Here is a 12,778-nt window from a genome sequence, read left to right as displayed (position 1 = left end):
CGGGAAAGAAACAAATAACCCAAAGACTTAGCCAAGGTTTTAGACAGCGTCGCGTGCGTGTCAAACTTCAGAAAAACTCAAAACTAAATAATAATGAATAATAATAATAATAAAAACAATAAAAAGCGTTCGACGTAGACATACCAGCAAACAAACAGTTGATATGCCCTCAAGATAATTCCGAGATTTTGTTCCGGTTTTTTGTCTGCCTGATGATGATGTTGCTGGGAAAGAAAGTTTCTAAATGAAATTGCTCGCAATGTGGTGTGTTAAAAAATAAAGAGGAAAAGATAAATTCATTAGGCAGAGACCGAAATCCCGTTGCCCCCCAGGCAATCAGCTGGGAAAGGGCTCTAAAAGTGGTTAACACGCCCACAAACGAGCGTTCGACTAAACCAGCCGCCCCCCACACTTGTTTTTATTATCCGTATGTCTGTTTTTCTCGCTGTGTGAATTTCTTCATAAATATTTCGTAAAAAGAAAGTTTCACAGTGGCTGACAAACTGTAACGCACCCAAAAATAAAAAAGAGTAAATAAATAAACAAAGCATAAACAAAAACCTGACGCCGAGTGAATCACCAAAGCGATTGTGGCTGTGTTGAAAGTGTTAAATGCATTGCACATGTACATGGGGACTTGGATGTGGATTTGGTTTTGGATTTGGCCAACTCTTTGGCTTTACTCGAATCTGCTGACCAATGGTCACTGCTCGCTGTTTTTTTTTTTTCTATTGTTACCGATCATTGCTCAACTCTGAGTTTGAGGCCTGGCTTTTATTTTTTGTTTTGCATTTCACTTTGCGGCCAATTTAGCCACTTGCATGACTCCCCATTGTTGGCGTTGTTGTTTTCTAGCCGCCGTTGGCCATTTCGGAATTTTTTTTAATTGGCGCCCAACATGCAATTGGCCAATGATTCTCCAACTTCGAAATGCACTCTGCAGGATGTCAATGATTGATTACAAAAGTGGAATGTCTCGTCTCCTTCGCTCCTTTCACACATTTATATTTCATATATTTTTTTTAATGAATTTCGGCTGCATTGCGTGCTGAACTTTTTGTTGTGGCAATGGTTTTGTTATTTATCTGGCTTATTAAGTTTATGGACTGCTAATTTATTGATTTATATGCCAGACTGCAGTTGGAGTTTTGTTTTCGACTTGTGAGCTATGCCAGACACGTTGTAAAACAAAAAAGTAAGGTGATTGAATTGGCGATGAGCATAAAGAAATCAAGGGAGTTCAGATAAATTTGGCAGTTGCATGAAATATATTTATTCTTGTATTAATAGTATAATTATACTGAATTTAATTACTTTAGTGAATGATGAAATTATTCGGGTTTTTGAGCCTCGATTGAAAACTTGTTTTTTGAACATTACTGCTTGACTGTATTTTAGATGCAACTATTTCTTAACTCTTCAAACTCCAAAATTGTATATGTTGGAAAACTGCTCATTAAAATGTTCATCTGCAATTGCAATCGGAAAATGGCTGATGCTGCAATGGAAAACACAGATGATTCAGGCTTTTCCATTACTCCTTAGTCAGCCATTAAGTCGCTTTGACTCTTTCGGGGTAAACAATCAACGGAGTCGGGTACTGAGAATAGTTTTATGGGCCTTTCGCTGATTTCCATCTGGCGTCTGCTGTTTCATTTTCATCCAAAAAAAAAGAAAGAAATCCCCCACGATTCGAGTCTCGTGTGCGATCATAAATAAGTCAACGTATGTATGCAGACGGGCGGCAAATGAGATTGGACTCATAAGCGATGGACTGCGAGGGGTCGAAGGGGTTGGTAAATGCACTTGTGGGCACTCACTTGGCGTCAAAAGATTTGCTATAAATAAGCAACAGCAGCTGAGGAAGCAATTTGCGGCAATTGCCACTTATTGGATGCAGTTACAGTTTGAGAGCCTGGCTGCAAGCCCCGAATAATGAATAATGAACAACGAATGCAGTGAAGCACATGCAAATGAATGAAGATTAACGATGAGCGAGTGTTAAATCGCGCTGGCGACATGCGTTGACCCAGTTTTTGGGCAGTACTACTCTCTCAAAAAAAAAAAAAAATCGAAATAAAAACCAAACATACATATGCATATGTAGATACAGATATGCCAAGTAAAAAGTGAATGTTGCCGATGCCAAAAAAACGCCAACGCATCGGCTTCGGTGGTCAGGCAACTTTTTTCGAGCAAAAATCAAGCAGAGAAATGTCAGATCCACTGCCATAAATCATCTAGAAACCCGCTGACAAATACACCAAAAATACGTCGAGAGTGGATCAACCTAGAGTGAGGATTCATAGTAGAAATATCTAGGCATCTGTTCTATAAAAGTTAACCAAATTAAAAAGTTTTAAGCGTCATATTTATATTCAGTTTTTATGCTGGCCTAACTATTAAAAACTTTTTCTGAGCCCTGTTAAATTGACAACCCTCCCCTTTCGCATTCCGACTGAAGAGCCATTCTACTTGCTCGAAAGTTCCAAGCCTTTTCTCTCTTTTTTTTCTCCTGTCATTTTGCAACTGCAGCTGACATTTTGAACCACAACCAATCGAAACTGCCTTCACATATTCAATATGCACGTTCAATTTGTTAACCTCGTTGGTCGCATGTTTTGGCCAAGTAAACAATGCGTTATATACGTCTGGGTTATGCTCCAGTTTTGGCTTGTTTAATCAATATTTGATATGAGGCAGGGAATTGAGTTTACCTACGGCTTGGATAACACACATTTTCACACTAATTACGGGCAGGAAACGTTCATATCGTGTTTCCTCTTTAAAGCTTTGACAACTGCCTGAAAACATGCAGAAAACTTCCTAGGAAGCCAAATGGGAGTACAACTTTGGGGCCTGGTAATTTATAGCATTTCAGATGATTCTAGGAAGGGTTTGCCAAGAAGAACATCATCAGGTTGTACATATTCTTTCATGTTTCACGCTTGACTGCCAAAATTCTCGTGAGACAAAAGAACTCCTCTTCGTTGACTTCACAAGTCTCCACGGGGAGGAGTTGGTAACTCAAGTTGAAAGGCAACGAGTCTCGATCACACGAGCAATTATTTTATGAGAAAAACTACCCAAGCGGAGAAAAATAATAAAAACAGGGGGAGCATTTTTTTTTTTTTATGAAGAGTGGCTTGGCCATCTTGGTCTCGGTATTTGGTCTGGCGGCAAAACTTTTGTCAGCCGTTTGTAATTTAAATTTGCAAAGTTACACACAAAGTCTTGGGCATTCGAGTGGAAACGGAGCAGCTTCAATGCGCAAGCGCGAAAGGGTTAAATAGGGAGAAGAAGGTTGGGCAAGCTCACGAAATTCGTAGGAAGGCTGCAGTGCCTGTTTGAGAGCCACTGTACAGTCGAGGGCATGTGATTAGTGAAACTAGAGAAAATTTATATCATAAAATTGAGCATAGCTATTAAGGATAATTTAATTGAAGACCAGATAAAAAAGTTTAGAAAAGTACTTATATCTTCAAAGAGACTTCGAGTTGAATAGCGTTGTCTTCTTGCTTATTAGCCCCGCCCAAAAATCACTTGATGACACCCACAATTATTTTCAGTACGGCTTTAGCTCAGTTTGTGTGAATCGCAGAATATCTTATTACGCCAACCCCTTACAACTTGCCCCCCATCTTTTTCGCTGCTCATAAAGCCGTGACATGGAGTCATGCTCCTCATACCTTTCGAGTTACCTCAGATCGAGGGAAATTGCTTCCCGTGGGCGTGTGGGAATGGAATGGCTTTAGCTTTGCCTGTGGCTCTGGCTTCTTGGCCCTCTTGATTCTGCCTTGGAATTGTCGCAGCTAATTTTATGCTGCATGGGTACTGGCAAAAGGGAAATATTCGAAGCGGGTGTTGGGTTCACTGCGCACAAATTGGGTCACACACACCGTGACTTCACATGCAACTCGAATCCGAACTGTGGCTTCCAGCTGCGAGCTGCAATTAAAAATCTATTTTTAAGCCACCACCGAAGCAGCAAATGATGTTTGTTATTTTATATTAATTAGTGGATCTTAAAAATCAATCAGGTAGCTTGCATAATTTACGGCAATCTTGAATCCATTTTTGGCTGCCTTTCGCTTTCTGCCACACAACTTTTTTACGTTTTTGCTTTGTTCCGCTAATGAAAATGTCGCCAAACTGTAGCCACAACACTCAATGATTGCCTTATTTAGGCCGTGTTTGGTTTTCAATAATCGTTGAACAAAACACGAATATCAATGAACCAGTTGAACCAATGCGATTTTGGCCAAACAAAAACGCCTCCAAACCGTGGGTGAGCTCACTTTTTATACACTTCTTGCAAACTCGCGACATGATCTCATTTCGATTGCAGTCGATCAAAACTTCTACGAACGTTATATTTCATTTTATGATATGTGAAGTCTTTTTTTTTACCATTTTAACACTTATTTTGTTCTGCTCACTGTTGAGCGATAAGAAAGACTATGAGTGTATGTTAATTAAGTTTGTGAAAGCGTTTCAAACAGAACAATCGTGCTCAGCTCGAATCACTCATACGTGTGGAGAATCCCAAGTTGAAAGATCGACTTTCAATGGCTTCTAAAGTGCGTCGCAGCTGGAGCTGAACCCATTAGGTGTTTTTGTCTTTATGATATAGCGGTATTGTTAAAGTTCTGCTAGAAGAATGTAAAAGCATGTGATCTTAGTGCTTACTACTGTTGTAAAAAAAAACTAGCTGGAAATTCTTTATGATCTTAATTTCACAAACTGTCTAAGTCTCAAATCCTTGCCTTACCCCACATGCACAGTTTGACACGCACTCTTGACTTGTGACATTTGTGATTTATGCGATTTTGATTTAAGCACTTCAATCTCGAGTTTGGCTTGTGTTTTTGCATCGCCCCCCTTTGGAGACTCGAATAAATCATGTGGGGAGTGTGGGGGGGGGGGGCACTGGGGGATTGGGATTTGTCGCCGTATACACATCTATCTCCAGCTCTCCCGACATTTGTCTCACGTGCGTAGACAGCATACATATATCAATCAGTTGGAGAGCTTGTATGTGTGACACTTTCTGAGCTGAGCAATGTGAACTGCATAAGATATTCACAAAGGCTAAAACAGAAATAATATTACAATATTAACAGTTTTGAAAGCACTGCAGCGAATAACAGACACCCACTTCTTCGCAACGCCTTGTGTTTTTTAACCCTCTTTTAGGGGCCTGCTTCCTGTGCTTTTGTTAAATTTTGTTTTCATTTTTTGTCGTTTTTAGGGTGTGAGAAAAGCGAGAAATACGAGGGCGTTGAATGCAAAATGCACATTTTTAATGACGCCCGCCTGCACTTGAGCGGCAACAATAAAAACAACAAGCAAGCCTTGTTGACTCTGGCTACGTCGCAGGATTTTTTGCACATATGGAGGTGTCCAAAAGAGGAACTGCTGCCCTTCGCCTTATGCAAATCGCTTGTTCAATGCAGGAGAAGATTTTGCCAGGGGCTACCCTTTCCACTCGTTGCAAGTCCCTCTTCACATGCCACTACCCCATTAACCTCGAAATGATGACACTCGACAGTGAGAAAAAATGTTTAGTTCAATGTCGATGTCTGATTAAGGAAATTGGAGAATCATTTTCTTTGGCTTATTACAAACTTGTTAGCCTTTAAAGATCAAGTCCAGAGAGAACATCATTTGACATAACTTTAATTCTCTGTGCAGTTTGTGCCCCTCTTCAGTTTGCCATATGGCTGTAGTTCCTACTTCAGCTCTCCGCCACTTTGGTTCCATTTCTGTTCGGTGTTCAGTGTTCTATATGTTCTTTTCTGCTCTGAGCTCGTAACACTTTTCCACATCTTGTGGCTCGTGTACTCGAACTGGCTGTATGTAATCCGCTTAAGTTCCTCGGAATCGGCACATAAACATCATCATCGGCGTTATGATTGTCATTATTGTTCGGCGGGAAGCGGAATGATCATTTGTCAGAAGCGAGTTTCTTGTTCTGCACAAGTTCTACATTCGTCATGCTTTCCACTTTATTACATTTAACTTTGGCATTTTCCGGTTTATGTAGTTGTCTGCTTGTGCTTAATACTTCTACGGCAGCCTCCGCACAAATGGTTTCCTAATTAGATCTCATAAAACAAGTCAAACTGAAACCAAAACCAATTGCCAAAGTGGAAATCTTCACAAATTAACTGAAGGAAAAACTTAGAGAGATGGGGAGAGAGAGACTACAATATTCCTTATTAGATGAGTCACTTGTACGCTGACTTCTTTTGTTTACCCAACCACAGACAGCTTATCCAACTAACTATCTATTTTTGGGGATGAGGTTTCCCCCTCAGCCATTTACCAGTTTTCCCATTTTCCATTTAGGCAAACATTAAAAGACCAACCGCCCTTAGCAAATGAAGCCAACTAAGCGTGTGACGTGACCGACTCTATTAGCAATATCTGCAACAGTCCCATAGCTCCAGTTCCCATTTAATTCCCCGCCCCGCGGCCAAATGAACGTCTAGGGTTACAACAAAATTTATTAATTTTCCTCAATTGCCACATTCGTTTTGTTTGCCTGCAAAGAGGGAGTTACAGTAGGAAACTGCATTTGCATATTTTGTTTTAGACCATAGTTCGGTTCACACGATACAGATACCAACAGATACAGATACAGATACAAATGAATGCTAGAGCGATGGATGTCAAAATCCATTGGATATGCACCCAAATGACTGACAATGCAATTCATTAGCGGTGCAGTCAACTGGCTGGAAACTCGGCTTGAATGGCACACAACGCGAATTTGAATAATCGAATCGGTTAACCTTCAATCGATTGCAGAAGTGAGAGGCGGTGACCTCACAGTTCCTGCCAAACTGTATTGCTTTTTTAGTTGCATTTTGCATTTCCCATCCTTTCTCGGCTCATTATTTTCATCTATCAAGTGGGTACCTCCACTGCCTGCCTTTTTCCTACTTCCTTTGGCTCATTATTTCCAGCCATCAGTTGCAGTTGCAATTGGCAGCCGGCAGACTATTAAATCAAGGCACGAACTATCGATGAACCCTAGCCCGCTCCCTTTAACCCCTTGGGTACGTGCCACATTTGGCTGCAGGCCAGAGCCCCAAAGTGCAACAAAAGAATCCCAGAAACGGAAAAACTGTTTGCAAATAAAAGAAAACTTTTTAATATGCTTGCTTGTTTAGGTGGCAGCGGGTTAAGAGGCAGGGGGTGGGGGTTGGGGTCAAAAGGGGGTCGACCAGACAAAAGCTTCGAGTGGCGCCAGGAATTGTAAAGGAAATGGGAGCAGGAGCCTCGTTCATGTCAAATGAAAATGTTGGCTTAATGTTATCAAAAATTCAAAGCCATTGGAAGTGGAAGTTTCCCTCTCTGCAAATCCATCACGTAATCCACGACCACGCCCCTTCCACCTACTACCATATTTGTTTGGTGCCTTTGCAAATAGTTTGTGCCAACAAAATTGCAAAGCCATCGACAGTCTCTGCACCACTCCGACGAACCAACTGCACCACCCTGCACCACCACTCTACCATTATCCAATCCATCCACATGGCTCGAGGCCGCCCCATTTGCATATGAAGCTGGGGCGCGGGCTGCGGGCGGGTTTCACTGACGATAATTGCATGAAATTATAATGCAGCAGTGCTGCAGAGCCTCTAATTCCGCCCGTCGGCGTGTGGGAGGCTCCACTGTAGCACCCACTCACACATAATCAAGCCCCAGTTGTGTGCAGAGTGCCACACATGGATCTCTGACACACTATCCCGCTGAACAATCAAGCCAGTTTCGTACTCGCAGAGAATGGCAAGGGAAAATTATATTTATTTCCGCCAAGGATTAGGTGGCATTGTCTGCAATACTTGGATTTATGGAGGCATAAGATTGGGATTTTTGAAAGGTAGTTTCTTTGGGCTGTCTGTGATATTAAATTTGTAAATTTGTATACACTGAATTCAAGTTTGATTAAAAAACCATTTAACGAATTAAACTTATTTATAATCCATTTTTTTTTTCTACTTACAGAACCACCATCGCGGCAGTAATGCGAGTGAGGAGCGCGTGCCCCAGCCACACTCACCCCACGACAGTCACGCCCATCCGCACAACGGTGGGCTGCAGCACTCGGGATCGCGGGCAACACTGCGCCACTCGATGAATCACTCGAGCAGCTCCACAGTCTCGGGCTCCGCCTGCAGCTCGACGCCCGCCTCCCCGCAACTGAGTGGGGTGGTCAGCGCCTCTGGATGCCAGCTGCTGTCCAACGGACACCACTACCAATCTCAGTCGTCGGTGAGCTCCAACTCATCGATCGTTTCGGCCATTCCCGCCTCGCAGAGATTGCTGGAGGAGGCGCTGGCCAAACCAGCACCGTACCCCATGATCTTGCTGCCACTGCACGGTGGTTACTGGATGGATGGCACCGAACATGAGTGCGGCTACGATGCGAGAGGAAATCCTCTGCTACCACAGACTACCTGGATGGCAAAGTTCGAGACGGACGATACGGCCAAGTGCTACAGGAGATTCTATGCCGCCAGGGAGCACTCGAATTTGATTGGACTGGATGAGCAGTTGGGACCGATTTTGCTTTCTATTAAAACGGAAAATGTAGCCAACCAGGAGCACATGCGAATCCTGATGAGATTGAGAACTGGTACGATGCATGAGCTTCTACCGGTATCATGCCTATTACCACAGCCAAGTCCGGCAAAAATGGCGCATACACTGAACGAAAATATCACAGTCGAGCATTTCATGCCGATTTTGTGCCCCAAGGCCTCGCAACTCATCAGTGTATACGACGAGCATGTTCTCGTTTCGCACTTCAAGTTTGGAGTGCTCTACCAAAGATATGGACAGACCACCGAGGAGGAACTTTTCGGTAACCAGCAGACATCACCAGCTTTCGACGAATTCTTGGATGTCTTGGGTCAAAGGATACGTCTGAAGGATCACAAGGGCTACAGGGGTGGGCTTGACATTCAGAATGGTCACACGGGCGACACAGCTGTCTATGAGGTCTTCAAGGAGCGAGAGATCATGTTCCATGTATCCACACTATTGCCGCACACCGAAGGCGATCCACAGCAGCTCCAGAGGAAGCGACACATTGGCAATGACATTGTGGCCATCGTTTTTCAGGAGACTAACACTCCATTCTCACCCGACATGATCGCCAGTCACTTTCTGCACGCTTTCATCGTGGTCCAGCCCATTGAGCCGAATACACCACATACCCGGTACAAGGTCAGCGTAACCGCCAGGGATGATGTTCCCTTCTTTGGTCCCACTCTGCCGAATCCCGCAGTTTTCCGCAAGGGACAGGAGTTCAAGGAGTTCATCTTGACCAAGCTGATCAATGCTGAGAATGCGTGCTACAAAGCTGAGAAGTTTGCAAAGTTGGAACAGCGCACCAGGACCTCTCTGCTCCAGAATTTATGCGAGGAACTGCGGGAGAAGACTCGCGACTTTCTGGGAACCGATCTTTCCCAGACGTCGGCAGGAAGTCCTACACCCGAGACCCCGAAAGCAGAAAGTGGTAGTGGCGGCAATGCCGGCTCCCGCTTTATCGATACGGTGAAGAAGGCTTTAATCATGAGGGTGCGCTCACAGAGCGTGGACACCGGAAATGGTCATGGACCTGGACAAACGGATAAATTCAGTGTGAACACGAAGCTGGGCACATTGAATTCCAAGAAGGAGACCCATCCCGAAATGCAGACACCCAATCTAAATGTAAGTCTTGATAGCAATAATATTGAAAATGGAAACTAATTTCTTTCTTATTCCACAGACCTGCAGTCGCACGGCCTCCAAGTCCTCATCCAAGTCGAAGTCATCGAACGAGTCCACTTCCTCCTCCCCGGACATTACCTCTCGCCAGGCGAACAACAACAATACCAATTCTATAGGTGGACACCTCCCCCAAAATGGAACCGGCGGGGGCGTGGTAGCAGCGGCTGTGAGTGCCGCCCAAAACGGAGTGGTCGCAGTGGCCACCATGTCGGAAACGAGCGATGATTCCAGTCTGAATAGCGTGGATCTCGATCCAATGATGGCGCACTTGGACGGCGGAGCCACCTACATTGACAGTGATACTGGGCTAGAAAGCATGAGTTCGGCAGAGGCCACCACCAAGGCGTGCTCCCTGTGCTTAGATGGTGTCCAGTCCACCATAATGGGTAGTTCCCCCAGCAACGAGACGATCGTGAAGATCGAGAATCTGCGCCAGGAGGTCACACGTTTGAAGTGCGACAAGCTGGATCTACTCAGACAGAATGTGGTAGGTATTCAAACATAAGTGAAACTTAATTAAATTAGATAGTCCCATCGCGAGTTTTACTAATTGTATATATTTATTTTTGCAGACCTGTCAGCGCGACATCAAGCGACTTCGGGAGCGGGAACTTTCCCTTCAAGGCGATCTATCGGCAGCTGGCAGAGAAATCCTACGACTGCGGGATCTCCTCAAGGAATATATGCCCGATACAGCTTCAGCACCACTCTCCATATCGCCCATCTAAGCGTATAACGCAAACCTTTGATAAACCAATGGATGAGGCAGGAAGGCAGGAATAGGAGTAACCACTGTGCCGTGTATAACACTTTGGAGAAAGGGATCGCAGAGTCGTTTGGAGAGTTGAATAGCAGACAGTTGGCGTAGCCCTCAAAACCCCAAGACCCCCAAAACAAAAACAAAACAAAAACTGTATTATATTTAGTTTACGTAGCTGTAGATGTAGATCCCCGCAGATCGGACAGGTAGCAGCAGGCATGCCCATGGACAAGTTATTATATAAACTACATACAAACAGTTACAAACTAAACTAAACAAAGCGATAAAACAGCAAATGAAAACAGAACACAAAACTCAAAAAAGTACACCAAATATATAATATAAGTCTTTAAGCATATTTAACGCAAGAATAACAACCCTAACCGTACATCATAATCCCCCAAACCAATTCCAGAACCCATCCCAACTTTAACCTAAGTAGAAAGCGATCAATCACAATGCATCACACAGAGATCGATATCGATATATTATGATAATAATCACAAATGAAACAAAAACCAATGTAGCAAAGTTTTGAGGTTTACAAAACCGTTACTCGTTCGTTAATCGCACTCGTAAACTGTTACTGTTGCCGTGACTGCTACTGTGACTCTCGCTTCACATTTCATACCCATAATGGAAGATAACTAAATTATGATCGATATATGATTTTACATTTAAACACTTTACAAAAATCACTCTGCGAAATAAAGAAGAAAGAGAGGGAACTCTTAACCTTAAGTTTAAGTTGCTTTAAATACTTTTACCTAAACTGTATGTTAATTAATTATGACTTAAGTTTAACCAAACGCAAAAACCACAACATCAATGAATTGATGACTCACGAATAGAATTTGCATGCCGCATTCAATGTATATATATGTAGGAGCGATGTATAATTCTCGATCCACATACGGATCTGTCGAAATTAATTATGACTATTTTATTTTCTAATCGATTACTGAAATACCAATAACCGACAAATGAAAGCCACGCAAATTAAAACCAAGCAAGTGGTATATGGGAAATGAATTCCAAAAGCAAAAGTTACACGCAATCATTAATTTTGTCTTTGAAATCTATCCGATAAGTACCGCGAATAATTGTTTTTGTTGAGATGCATTATCATTTTTATTGTGTAAAGTATAAAAAACCAACAAATATATGCAAAATATATGGAATATATACAAAATATGTTGTTTTAAATGGATTTTCAATGGGAAAAATAATTTTACGCACGATTAGAAAGGTTTTGAAATTTCAAAAATGGATTTTCATATTTTATATGGTTTATGGTCTGCAGGATTGCACATCTGATAGACAATTTTGATACTTATGAATTATGTGTAACGAAGCACATATGCAAGTCATGTTGACATGGGGTTGGGACACTTTTTTAATCACTTAGACCTTTTCTGGGGATGTGCGTGTCTTATGGGGGCGGTCAGCACTTATTGGTCGACCGGCTACATTTTGTTAGCTGATCCATTAGCTGAAAACCCCTAATAACGATCACGATGCGGCCAATTAAGCGACCATTGTAAAGATTGTTAAACGATGTACTATATTATTTCACAGCCGAGCGAGTCACCGATTTAGCTATAAAAGCCTGAGTCTCTCATCAGCATAGACAAGTTCCGTTCAGACACACCGACCTAGCATCATGCAGTCTACTCCAATCATTCTGGTGGCAATCGTCCTTCTCGGCGCCGCACTGGTGCGAGCCTTTGACGAGAAGGAGGCCCTGGCCAAGCTGATGGAGTCAGCCGAGAGCTGCATGCCGGAAGTGGGGGCCACCGATGCCGATCTGCAGGAAATGGTCAAGAAGCAGCCAGCCAGCACATATGCCGGCAAGTGCCTGCGCGCCTGCGTGATGAAGAACATCGGAATTCTGGACGCCAACGGAAAACTGGACACGGAGGCAGGTCACGAGAAGGCCAAGCAGTACACGGGCAACGATCCGGCCAAGCTAAAGATTGCCCTGGAGATCGGCGACACCTGTGCCGCCATCACTGTGCCGGATGATCACTGCGAGGCCGCCGAAGCCTATGGCACTTGCTTCAGGGGCGAGGCCAAGAAACATGGACTCTTGTAATCATTGATGCAGCGCTACCCACCTGGACACGCCGATAAAGTTACCTGGACCACCACACTTGTATCTATAAGTTTTGAATAATCGAGGTCGAGTAAAATAAATGCATTAAAAAAGGATTTGGAAGTCTGCAATTT

At 43.2% G+C, this 12,778-nt stretch overlaps 2 protein-coding genes across 6 annotated transcripts in view; both read left to right on the top strand.

The window, feature by feature from the left end:
• The window catches only part of RapGAP1 (Rap GTPase activating protein 1), an 81,176-nt gene extending 69,439 nt beyond the window's left edge, over positions 1-11,737 (top strand). For all 5 annotated transcript variants that reach the window (NM_001103644.3, NM_144299.3, NM_001273279.1 and 2 more), the window contains 3 exons: positions 8,017-9,729; positions 9,788-10,276; positions 10,362-11,737. In NM_001103644.3, the coding sequence (NP_001097114.2) occupies positions 8,017-9,729; positions 9,788-10,276; positions 10,362-10,517 (2,358 nt within the window). In that variant the 3' untranslated portion in view covers positions 10,518-11,737. The remainder of the gene's footprint in view (positions 1-8,016; positions 9,730-9,787; positions 10,277-10,361) is intronic.
• A 439-nt stretch (positions 11,738-12,176) lies between these two features.
• Positions 12,177-12,751, top strand: Obp28a (Odorant-binding protein 28a). The gene has a single exon (NM_078781.3). The coding sequence runs from the start codon at positions 12,213-12,215 to the stop codon at positions 12,642-12,644; it is 432 nt and encodes a 143-aa protein (NP_523505.1). The 5' UTR covers positions 12,177-12,212; the 3' UTR covers positions 12,645-12,751.
• The last annotated feature ends 27 nt before the right edge of the window (positions 12,752-12,778 follow it).

Source organism: Drosophila melanogaster, chromosome 2L, assembly GCF_000001215.4.
Source record: "Drosophila melanogaster chromosome 2L".
NCBI lineage: Eukaryota > Metazoa > Arthropoda > Insecta > Diptera > Drosophilidae > Drosophila > Drosophila melanogaster.
Note: the sequence above shows the minus strand (reverse complement) of the source record. Positions and strands in the feature narration are given on the sequence as shown.

Excerpts from the sequence above, each read along its gene's own strand:
- Obp28a (NM_078781.3), top strand. The coding sequence starts at position 12,213 with ATGCAGTCTACTCCAATCATTCTGGTGGCAATCGTCCTTCTCGGCGCC.